At 39.3% G+C, this 12,722-nt stretch overlaps 1 protein-coding gene across 3 annotated transcripts in view; it reads left to right on the top strand.

The window, feature by feature from the left end:
- The first annotated feature begins 1,366 nt into the window (after positions 1-1,366).
- Positions 1,367-12,722, top strand: part of LOC105491974 (family with sequence similarity 81 member B) — a 52,329-nt gene continuing 40,973 nt past the window's right edge. Inside the window, exons 1-3 of one of the 3 annotated variants that reach the window (XM_071098700.1) lie at positions 1,367-1,461; positions 3,925-4,028; positions 6,878-6,942. In XM_071098700.1, the coding sequence (XP_070954801.1) occupies positions 6,899-6,942 (44 nt within the window). In that variant the 5' untranslated portion in view covers positions 1,367-1,461; positions 3,925-4,028; positions 6,878-6,898. Of the gene's footprint in view, positions 1,462-2,491; positions 2,636-3,924; positions 4,029-6,877; positions 6,943-12,722 lie in introns of those variants that run through there. The other 2 variants (XM_071098699.1, XM_011758813.2) reach the window with 2 other exon arrangements.

Genomic DNA, 12,722 nt, shown 5'->3' with positions numbered 1-12,722 from the left:
TTATGTCTTTAGATCTATATTAAATATGTTATAGTATAAGGCCACTTTTAAGATTGAAATGGAACATTTTTAACTTCTGTGCTTTTATTAGCCCTAGATTAGGAAAGATATATGAAGATTACTGACTTCTCGGAAGGATTTTGCATACACATTTTAGACAAGTGGGAAGGTGTCTTAGTCCATTTTCTTCTGCTATAACAGAATACCATAGTCTGGGGCCTGGCACGGTGGCTCACACCTGTAATCCCAGCATTTTGGGAGACTGAGGTTGGGGGGATCACTTGAGGTCAGGAGTTTGAGACCAGTCTGGCCAACATGGTAAAACCCCGTCTCTACTAAAAATACAAAAATTAGCCAGGTGTGATGGTGCGCGCCTGTAGTTCCAGCTACTCAGGAAGCTAAGGCATGAGAATTGCTTGAACTTTGGAGACAGAGGTTGCAGTGAGCCAAGATCGCACCACTGCACTCCAGCCTGGGTAACAGAGCAAGACTCTGTCCAAAAAAAGAATACCAAAGTCTGGGTATTTATTTGGCTCATGGTTCCGGAGGCTGGGAAGTCCAAGATAGAGAGGATACATCTTTGTATTACATCGTAACATAAAAAGAAGGGAAATAAGCATGCAAGATAGAGAGAGACATACTAATCCAAACTCACCCTTTTTATCAGGAGTCCACTCCTATGATAACTAACTCATTTCCACAATAAAGGCTTTAATTCATTCATGAGGAGAGAGCCCTTATGACCTAATTGCTTCTTAAAGCCTCTACCTCCTAATACTATTAGAATGGCAATAGGCCTCGCGCAGTGGCTCACACTTGTAATCCAAGTCTTTGGGAGGCTGAAGTGGGCAGATCACGAGGTCAGGAGATCGAGACCATCCCGGCTAACATGGTGAAACCCCATCTCTAGTAAAAATACAAAAAATTAGCCAGGCGTGGTGGCAGGCACCTGTAGTCCCAGGTACTTGGGAGGCTGAGGCAAGAGAATGGTGTGAATCTGGGAGGCCGAGCTTGCAGTGAGCCAAGATTGCGCTACTGCTCTCCAGCCTGGGCAACAGTGTGAGATTCTGTCTCGAAAAATAAAAAAAAAAAAAGAATGGCAATTGCATTTCAACATGAGTTTTGGTGGAGAGATTCAAACCAGAGCAGACATGAATAATATACATATATATTATGTGCATTGTTATGTTAAAATTGAATAGCCATTTATGTTTAGAGAACAACCTACTAAAATTGTCCAATTTAGTAGGGCCAATTTTTCTAACCAAATACCATGGATTAAAAGCTGAATTTAAGAAGAGAAAGAATCTCAAAAAGTTGTTAAGCAAGGTTAAATCTAGTTCTTCTTTCTCACACAGACTCTGCTTGTGTCTATTTCTTGGATAATTGGCACCTTGTGAAATAACCACTAATAATAGTTACCTTTTAGTGGATTCCTGGCATTGCTCTCAGCTGAACACAGTAAGTATATTATTACATTTAACCCTCTCAACCACCTTATGGGATCGATATTATTAGCTCATTTCACAGAGGAGAAAGCTGAGGCTTAAAGAGGTGATGTACTTTTGTCCAAAGTAAATAGCTGGTAGGTTGAGGAGTCAGGGTTCCAACACACTCTCTCGGAATCTGTAGTCACCTGCTCTTAGTCACTGCTGTGTATCAGTGTCCCTTGGCACTATATAAAATGATGATTAGGGTAGCGTAATGAGCCTTTTGGACTGCTTGCAAACCATGAACTACTGCATCTTTGAGTTTTAAGGGCTTAGCTTAAGACTAGGGGATATGCATGGAAACCCAAATCATAGGTGTCCTTTATCTGTGGGATCAAAGTTTGTCACTCAGCATCCTGAACATTGTGTGCCTTTAAACAAGGCAAATCTGATACCATAATTTGGACAACAACTTAGCCAAAGCATCATTTCCATATATGGAGGCCAAGTAGTATTAACAAACATTCAAATTCTAATTTTAAAACTCGGACAAACATTTTACAGCTAAAGCCATCCACCCCTTTTTGGCTAAATAACTGAACAAAATTTCCCCTACAAAGGCAAAGTTCAATATTTTTATTTCTGTAAAACTCTGACCCATGTCACGTTTTGTTAGTGCTGCACTATCTGTGAAGTCACCTTGTAACCTAGAAGAGTTAACTTCCTCCCTAACATACTTGGAGAAAGAGTTGGGAATACCGCAGCATTTCATTTCCTCTTGGTCCAACTTGATGATAACTGGTCTCTTTTCAAACTGTGAAGATGAAATCAGGAGAAGAGTGTGAAATATCAGTTTAACAATGGCCACTTCCCACCCCATGAGACAAAGAAGTGAAGGGCTTAGTGATTTGTATGACGATGAGCACTACAGAAAACGCTAAAAGCTTCTAAATCCCAGGGACTTCCTGACCTCAATTGTGAGGGCCAGCCACATTGACATCACAGATCCTTCCTGCAGTCACAATGCTACTAAGTCACCCTTGGGAAGAGGCCCCAGAAACAGCAAGACCTTAGTTAGGATGCACTTACAATTCCTTGGTACTCTGGCTTCCTAAGAAAAAAGAAAAAAAATCACAGAGATTTTTTTTCAAAAATATCAAATCAACAAAAAATAAAGCTGGAAAATCCAAGCATCATGAGTTCAGGTACTTATGGACTACTCGAGGTCTCTAAATTTCTCCTACTTCACTATCTTATATTTCCTTTTACATATAAACAAAATAATGAATCCCAATGAAGAACCTCAGAAGGCTTGGGCACAACAGGGTAATAACTTAAACAAATTTACAAGAAAAAAAACAACCCCATCAAAAAGTGGGCAAAGGATATGAACAGACACTTCTCAAAAGAAGACATTTATGCAGCCAACAAACATATGAAAAAAAGCTCATCATCACTTGTCATTAGAGAAATGCAAATCAAAACCACAATGAGATACCATCTCATGCCAGTTAGAATAGTGACCATTAAAAAGTTAGGAAACAACAGATGCTGGAGAGGATATGGAGAAATAGGAACACTTTTACACTGTTGGTGGGAGTGTAAATTAGTTTAACCATTGTGGAAGACAGTGAGGTGATTCCTCAAGGATCTAGAACTAGAAATACCATTTGACCCAATGATCCCATTACTGGGTATATACCCAAAGGATTATAAATCATTCTACTATAAAGACACATGCACACATATGTTTATTACAGCACTGTTCACAATAGTAAAGACTTGGAACCAACCCAAATGCCCATCAATGACAGACTGGATAAAGAAAATGTGGCACATATACACCATGGAATACTATGCAGCCATAAAAAAGGATAAGTTCGTGTCCTTTGCAGGGACATGAATGAAGCTGGAAACCATCATTCTCAGCAAACTAACACAGGAACAGAAAACCAAACAGCGCAGGTTCTCACTCACAAGTGGGAGTTGAACAATGAGAACACATAGGCACAGGGAGGGGAACATCACACACTGGGGCCTGTTGGGGTTGGGGGGTTAGGGGAGGGATAGTATTAGGAGAAATACCTAATGTAGATGACGGGTTGATGGGTGCAGCAAACCACCATGGCATGTGTATTCCTACGTAACAAACCTGCATGTTCCGCACATGTATCCCAGAACCTAAAGTATAATTTAAAAAATATATATTCCCGATTATTTTAGAGCCGTCTGATCCTAACAAAGTTTCTAAAAGTCTTATAGAAGTATCTGTAAAGAAATGCCCTTCTAGCTAACTATAGATGTTATAGGGGTATGGGGGAGAATTGGGATAAGTGAGGAAAGGGGAAATGTAAAACAAATTGAAAGCCTCCCTTTAAGCTAAGCTGTATGTACAGAAACTTTCCTCAATTAAAAAAAAAAAAAAAAAATTAGCCGCACTGCAAGAATTCACTTGCCATAGTTCCTGACCTGATTCAGCATTCTGGTTACCTAGATACAGATGTAAACAAAAGTGCCTCTCCAACTGCGACTGCAGAGGAACAGCCAGATGAACCTGATGGCCCCCTTCCTGGCTCAGCCAATAACCAAGAAAAGAAAGCAAGTACTTTTCAATATTTACATTAAAATTAGAATACTTTGCTCAGCTTTTTTAAAGCTTAGAGTGCTCAGAGAGTTTCAGACATCCTGGAAGAATAGTTTTCCCACATTTCCTGTTTGTTCTGTCTTGGCAAAATGAGTGCTGACAACACAAGCTGAAAAGAAAAATGGCCTCGATTTACAATTTCACTAATTAGACTGATTTTTAATATATGGGGCTAATATTGTTTTAAGTTGATCATGATGTATGTTTTATGATGATTCAAAAGGAACCATGATAAACTAAAGGTGCAGACTTTATCTCTAACATGAAAAACAGTATAGCTAAATAGAATGTTTCCTTTATTAGAACTTGTCATATCTTCTCCGTTAAAAAGAACATTTTTTTAAAGCAGTGTTTTTAGACTTTTTTTTGTACTTCTCTTAACACCTCGTAATTTACATAACAAGAGGCAGATGCAGTCACTTGTTACGTAAACAACTAGCACAATATCAAACATTGATTTTTGGTATGTATTATATTGGCTGTACCACAAACTAGCTGTGGGACTTTGAAATGATTACTTAACCTGTTTCTTCTTCTGTAAAATGGGTGAATTAGGCTTATCATACAAAGTTATTGTGGGTTTGAATGAGTCACCTAAGTAAGTGCTTAGCAAGTAGGAAGGGCTATAGTATGATTATCATCATCATCTACATGATCTTGGGCAAGTCTAGTACTTCTCTGATCCTGAAGCTCCTCACCTATAAAAAATAATCATCTTAATTTCTTTCCATAATAAGGATTTCAGCTACTTAAAGTAACTAATGTCATCCTTATACTAATGTAAAGGTAATGATATCCACTTTATAGGGCATCATGTCAAATAAAAGTATGTCACATACAAGAAAGTATTTCATAGCCCATAAAACCAAAAAGCTATAATATTTTAAAGTATCATTATGAAATGGCTAAAAACTGATAAATTCCCATAGTAGTCATCAAGTTGTTTGTGAGACAATTTTTATGTATAACATCCTAGCTTATAGGAATGAGGATAAAAGAGAACTGACTCTTATGTTCAATTAGCAAAGATATAAAAATTTAAATACTGTCTTAGATACCTAAAAATTACATTTAAAAAATTGCACCAAAAGCCAACATCAATGGCTTTTGTTCTAGGTAGCAAAATTACAAGCAAGAATTTTTATTCTGTATTTTAACTTTTCTATACTTTTCCAAATATTCCTCCATCATTGTGCTTAACATTTGTCACTAAAAAAGTGTGTGTCGTAGGTGTGTTTTTAAGAAGATGCTACTTATGGTCTTTCAAATAAGACTCAAAAATTAATAAAATAAAAATAAAACATAGATCTACTTGTTACACTTCAGAAGGAGAAAGGACAAGTTAGTGCTCTTGGACACTGTATTCATCGTACACTTTAATCCTACAAATACTGGGAGAGGACTACTGTTTGCAAACATACAAGGAGGGACCAACGGGTTGCTGAGGAAATGCCAAAAATAGATCCCCCCACAGACCAGAGGGAGCGGTGGAAAGGTGATGAGGAAAGAACTGACAATGAAGTAGGTGAGGTCTCAGGACTCAGTACTGTTTCAGTGGGAAACAGGAGTGAAAACACGCTGCACGCTAGAAGGCACCAGGTCCTCTGGGACTTAGGACAGTTTCCACACTTTCTAGGGGAAGACATGGCTTAACAGCATTAGACCCATTGCAGACCCAATTCAGCAATGCGGGGAGGGTAAAAGCTCTCTCCTGGGGGCTCACGGGCTCCCTCATGAGCAGCCTCGAGCCTGTTCTGCCCGCCCACCACCAACAAGGCTGGGTCAGGAGAGACTTTGTCAGGCTTTCTTTATTAGCATCCTTGATAATGGACTTAACATTTTTTTCTTTAAGTTTTTTAGAGGAGGGAGGTATCCAATTAAGTTTCTTAAAACTTAAGAAGTAGTAATTCCTTGGGCCTTTGAAAAAGGAATGCTTTCTGTATGTGAGTCTTAACATATTCTGCCCACCATTACAGTACACAGTAACATAAAGCAAGAAAAAATATCTTAGGAATATATTTTGTTAAAGTTTTTAGCTGAGGTGGAATACCACTCATATTCTCCATATTGAATCCAGTTCAGCAATAGGCTGTTAAAATTAGGATAAATCTGTCTTGTTTTTTAAACTTAAAAGAATTTAAGGCATTTTCGAGATATGAAAAACAGTGAGTACATTGGGCATCTTCTTTCCTGTCATAAAAATGCTGCAAATTATCAACTTTCATGAAAATAGAACTTTCTAGTAGTACCACTTTATTGAATTAGAAGTTGCCAGTTAAGTGTACATATGGCCAGCTATACTTAATGTTAATAAATTATGTATATGACTGGGCTCTGGCTATAATAATCTGACATCCAGATACTTAGATAGGCTAGTTTTGTGGTTCGGGGCTTTGTGTTTGAAAATTAGCTGTTTCTCCTCAGAAATCAGCATGTCAGGAATCATTCACTCTGTAAAGACTTCTTTAGTAATTCAGTCAATAATCATTAGATATTTCATTTTTAAATTATCTAAGAATAATCTATGGCTTTGACTTTTCCAAAAAAGTTTTCTTGAATGTGATACCTAATCTATGAAATTAGATTTCATAGCTCTCTCAGAGCTCTCTCATAGCTCCACAGAACGTAATTCTGTTTTTAGTCATTAGCAGTACAAAGGGGGCATGTATAAGATTAACTGGGCTGATTATCTGGTCTATGGTATATCTTTTGTTTAAAATTAAAACACTTTAAAGATAAACTGCGTAAAAGTAATCTGCAAAGAAGCAGATGATGTATTCTGAATCTGTAACCTTTGTTTTAGGTAAGATTATCTCCAGCCAAAATGTCAACCAAGAATTCTACAGATCTAGTTGAATATGTTGACAAGTAAGTGTGTAAATTACAACTAGTTTTAACTATTAACTGCATTTATTGTGACAAATCTCACATGCAAGAAAGAAAAAATCCTGTGTTTAATTATTCAGTCAGAGATGAATGTGCCTGAATGAGACCTTAAGCTCTCTGCCTTCAGGAGAGACTAAATCATGTCAGAAAGACAAACGTGATCCTGTTCCTTTCTGATTGACAGAACAAGCAGATTTAACTACCTTTTCTTTAAATGACCTCCATAGGTTCCTGTAGATTTATGTGAAAAGCATTTTTACTTAAGTAAAAATCATTATCAACTCGTAAAATGTCCTGAATATATATTACAGGTTTTCAGAGGTTTGGCCTTAAAACCTATATGGGTATATTTACAGGTAATACTATCAGCAAAGAATAACAACTCAAAAAGTAAAAATCCAGGGACTAAAGGGGTAATTCTCAGCCAAGGAGGGAATATCTCTAGGAGCAGAGATACGCACATTCAAGAAACAGGCAGATGGGGTGTGTTTACAAAGCCCTTCCTGCCTCAGGCAGTTGGAGCAGCATCCAAGCATTATTAGTACTTGATAAATGCTAGGTCATAAGAATCCATGGGGCACGGTAAGGAGGGATGCTTTCAGTCTTTGACAGGACAATTATGGTGACATTCTATTAAAGGTAACAATTCAGATTTCCACATTTGTTCATTGATTCACAATGAGCAGATATCCACTAATTTTACAACAGGGTATTCAATGCTCATTTAAGCTTAACTGAGCAGAAAAGTACCAGAGCATTTTTTTTCTGATTCTTCTGCTGCTGATGGTGGTGGAAGGAGCACTAAAAGGACACCAGGACACCTCAGGTCTACCTTGCATCTGCCTCTAATCAGCTATATGACCTTGAGAAAAAGAAAATTTCTTCTCTGGCAATATCTGCCTATGCTATAAAATGGGGTGGGGGTTTCAAGTGATCAGTGATGAGCGCCTGCTACTTCTCAACTCTGCCCACAATTTCTCATCAACATTGTCCTGTGAAATAAAGTAAGCGGTTAAGCTTTAGGAATGTATATTATTTTCCCATGGGATTTAATTTTTAATGTAAAATCAATTCTGCCCATACATTTCTTTTTTTTTCTTTAACTGACTCTCCTGGGGGTGGGGAAAGTTTTTTTCCGTGGAATCAAATACGTTCTAAGGTCTCTTCCATCCTTACAATTCTTTGATCTTCAAAAACTGGTTGTTACCATTTACTTACTTAGTATCTATTTATTAAGCATGTGCTATGTGCCAGGCACATGCTAGGCGCTTGAAGAGACACCTGTGAACAAGTCAGACAAAGATCCTTCAAATGTGATAAGAATTTGACAAGAAGCTCCTTCAGGGAGCTATCTAATAACGCATTTGGAGCCATTCTAGCAGGAAGCAGAGAAACGAATTATTAGATAGCTGGCTGGGGTAGGCCTCATTAAGAAGTTGACATTTGAGAAAAGACCAGGAAGTGAGGATTTTGGCCATGTGGTCATCTGGGGGAAGAGCAAAGTTTCTAAGGCAAGAACATTCTTATGGTGTAGCAGCAACAGAATGGGGGCAAGGATGGCTGGGGTGAAAAGGAGGGAAATACAAATTGGAACTATGATAGCATCTGGGATCCTATTTGGAAGTCTCTAGAGAGAATGAATCCTGAGTTTCTGCTGTCCATGAGGCAAGTTCCAACTTTCCTGAACAAAAAGGAGGCCAAGGAAATGACGTTTTATACTGAAGAGTTTTCCAGGCTGGGCTATAGCCAATATATATCTCAGGAATTCTCTCAAGAGTACATTTTGTGAAGATGAGGGTCTGGCTGACAACCAAAGAGTGATATTTAAAATCTGGATACATAAAACTTTCAGCAAGTCAAATGGGCAAAATAATAAATGATTAATGACTTCCCCTCATGAGTGGAATATGGAGTTCAGGGTCTGAAAGTATTCATTTTCAAGGTTTTGCTTAGCACCATGGCAGACACTTTATTATTCCGTGATGCATTGCTTTTGTTACTACATGATGAACACAGATATTTCACACTACAATGCATGAGAAAGGAAGACAAAACTCTGTTGATTGAACTTTCTATGGATAGATCATATTAGGTTGGATGGTGCTGCTATCAGCCACAGTGCAGTCTTTTGTTCTTTCTCTTTCTTCTTTTCATGCCTCCCGTCACCTGTGATGGGCAAGGCTCTGCAGAGAGTGGGCACAGTTGCAGGGACTGGGCATTACCCATAGGGACCCCCAGTTAGTAAGGGAAGGGGCTGCCCAAATGATGCTCAGTCCCTCCCAGGAGGCTGTCTGGATTCTTGTCACATTTAAGACCTTCTGCTCAAGCGTGAGAACTCCACTGAGGTCAGGCTGATGCTGATCTCAGTTCTCTAGAGCAGAGAGGGAGCCCCCTTCAACCTCTGGGCCTCTGAGAAGACCCTTAGGACTCCAAGGAGAGATGTGAGCCAGACAGGAAAGGTGACTTGGTGAAAAATTACATGATGTTGGCAGCAAGTTACATATTAAGAAGCAGAGAGAAAGACACACCTTTCTCCTCTGAGAAAAGTACGAATGTAATAGGAAGAGCCATTAATTGGCCCAAGTAAAGCTGCTGTGATGTAGGAGAAAGAGGAGAGGCTAACTGGAATGTTTCCTTGCTGAGTGACTCACAGCCTCCAAGCCTCAGTTTCCTCCTGAGTAGAGACAAATTTTACTTATGCTACAGGGTAGTGATGGGAATGCAATGAAAATGATACATTGACTATAAGCACTAAATAGAAATAAGATAGTGTTATAATAAATTCCTTATATTTCTCCTGGGCTGGGAACTCCCTACCAAAAACTGGGTAGCTTTAAACAATACAAATGTATTACCTCACAATTCTGGAGGTTGGAAGTCCAAAATCAAAGTGCCAGTAGGATTGGTTCCTTCCGAGGGCTCTGAGGGGAATGTGTTCCTTGTCTCCCACCTAGCTTTTGGTGATTTTTGGGAGTCCCTGGTACTCTTTGGCTTATAGATGTGTCACTCCAATCTCTGTCTCCATCTTTACATGGTGTCTCCCTATGTTTCTGTCTTCATACAGCCACCTTCACATACATACATACATACATACATACAGCCATCTTCACATCGACACCAGCCATGCTGGATTAGGGGCCCACTCTACTCCAGTAGGACCTCACCTTAACTATTTATATCTGCAAGACCCAATTTCCAAATAAGGTCACATACTGAGGTATTAAGCTTAAGACTTCACCATTTCTTTTGGGGGGACACAATTCAACCCACAATACCATTTAATAATTATATATAATTGTAAGAACACATATATACAACATTGTACAAGACATGGTTACAAGACATTGCAAAGTATTTCAGGTACACATCCTTTAACTTGATCTCATCAGCCGGGTGGGAGGGTCAGGAGTCCCTCTCTCCACAGCACAGAGAGGGAGCCCTCTTCTGGGCAACCTCAGAGAGGTTGAAGGTAGCTTGTGACAGAGATAGAACTTGAACCCAGGTCCTCTGACTCCAAGTACAGCGTTCTTTCCCCTCGAGAGGAGAAAGGTAATATGGTATCTCAAGAGGGCCACAAATGCTACAGGAACTCCCAACATCATCAAAACAATTTGCCACTGCAGTTTGCATATGCTTTACTTGTAAATATGACCCAGACATCCACCCTGTCCTCACTGACACAGGGACTCTGTTTGGAACCTTTGTCAACCTTGACACCTCCACATAAAGGAAAACCTGTACCAGGCACATCACTCATTTTGCAATCTTATTAAAAATTCTACTGAACATGAGGAGTGTGCCTTATAGAGCGCATCACTTTTCACTGGAAAAGAATCACGACCAGTTCTTTCTCCAGTCTCTTCTGGACCGTGCCACTATATGGAGTTCTCCTTTTTGGGCCCTTTCTGGTGCTCTGTGATGGCCTACCCATGTTGGCCTGGTGTACTTCCTCCTGGACTGAGGCCACCAGAACTCAAATTGCCTGCCTCAGGCCCCAGAGCATTCAGCCCTACCTAAAACTCAGCAGTGGGAGCTTCTCCAGCTACAAACATCCACTTGCCAGAGTGGTTATAAACAAGCAACACAGAAACTATAGAAAATGTTTTTTTCTATTTCATCACTCCCCACATACACACTCATAGATTATTTTTGTGAGGCATCAAAATATTCCCTGAGATTTCACTTTAGATTTTTTTTTGTAGGACTCTCTGCACTCAGACCATAACTAGTCATACATTAGATCTCATAAAAATGTAGAAATCTTTCTTCAGTATGCCTTTTTGTGTTCTAGAAAAAGGTTAAATTCTCAAGTTTGATTCTCTGAGTATTACAGGTTGCCAAAATGGTTATCAGAATCTCCTCAGTAAATTTAGGACTCTATTCACAAGAACAGAACAGACAGGGAAGTGAGAGGCTCCATGTACCGGCCGATCTGCCAGCTACAGCACAGCTGGTGTAAGTCACACCGAATTACAGAAAAATAGAACTCAGAGTTTGTGGAAAATCTGTTCGGATTCAGTCGTCAGCTACATAATCAATGATCTATGTGAAGCCCAAATATCTCTCTGAAAAGGCCCCCTAGGAATTTTTCCTCTTGTGGCTGGTGACTCCATCTGTACTCGTCTGGAATATTCAGTTATTTCTTTCCTTTCATGGTTAAATTTAGATCTAGGTTCCACTGACATACATAACATACTAAGAAAGCAGTGAGGTTCTTAAGTTTACATCTTACTACTAGGGAAAGCCCTCAGTTTGTATCCCTTAGGAATACCTAATGATTTGAATAATGGCCTCGTCAGGAATCGCTCTTAGAAAATTGAGACATGCTCATGCGTTTGTTCTTCCATGGTTGATTTAGAAAGGTCAATTGGAAAACAATATTCTCTGTCCTTGTGGCAATGCAAATAGGGAAAAAATATAAGCTGTCTGTTATCTTGCAGGAACCATGTAAATAAAACCAAACAGAGCCATGATTTGGGGCTTCATTAAACCTTAAGAATTAGCAATAATAATAAGACTGCAGTTAATAGTAAATCCCAGGCCTGAAAAGAAATTTCAAAAAGGAAAGCTCTCCATTTAGACATAAAATAAAATTTTAAAATATCTTTAAAAATTAAGGAAACGAAATAACTACAGTCCAGCATTTGCATCCCACTTAATGTCTCCATGGTTGCAGACAAATAGCTTTGCATAGCAGTAGGTGATACCCTCCTAAAAGGCTTCCTTCAATGGGCCAAATAGCCACAGCATTGAAATCAGACCTGACAGACAGGACCACAGACCTGCTGGCTTGGGTCTGCCCCCTCATTGCTCTTTCTGGACATAATCTTGACATTAGCCAACAGCACCTCACCCCCAAGAGTGAGGCACTGGGACCCTCCTAACCCCAGACATATAGCTGTATGGCATTGGTTTCACCACCCTCCCTACTGCATGATTCTCACTTATTGTCTCAGAACTTACAACCACACAGCAAAACAGGCCTTGTTGACCCTGTTTACAGATGAAGCAATTAGAACACTTGGTAGGTAAGTGGTGGAGCCTGTATTCTACCCTCAGTCTACCTTGCTTTCCAACCTGCCAAGCTGCTTCTGGATGTCTGCAGAACTTGAGAGCTCATATTCCATAGTTCACTACTTTAGCACTTCATTATATATCCTGCCTTATATTATTTGCTGATTCACATGACCAATCCTAAACAAATGAGTGGTGTTTAGTCTTTAGGATACATTAGAATGACCTATGCACTTGCTTAAAATGCA

The sequence above is a fragment of the Macaca nemestrina genome, chromosome 6 (assembly GCF_043159975.1).
Source record: "Macaca nemestrina isolate mMacNem1 chromosome 6, mMacNem.hap1, whole genome shotgun sequence".
Classification (NCBI taxonomy): domain Eukaryota; kingdom Metazoa; phylum Chordata; class Mammalia; order Primates; family Cercopithecidae; genus Macaca; species Macaca nemestrina.
Note: the sequence above shows the minus strand (reverse complement) of the source record. Positions and strands in the feature narration are given on the sequence as shown.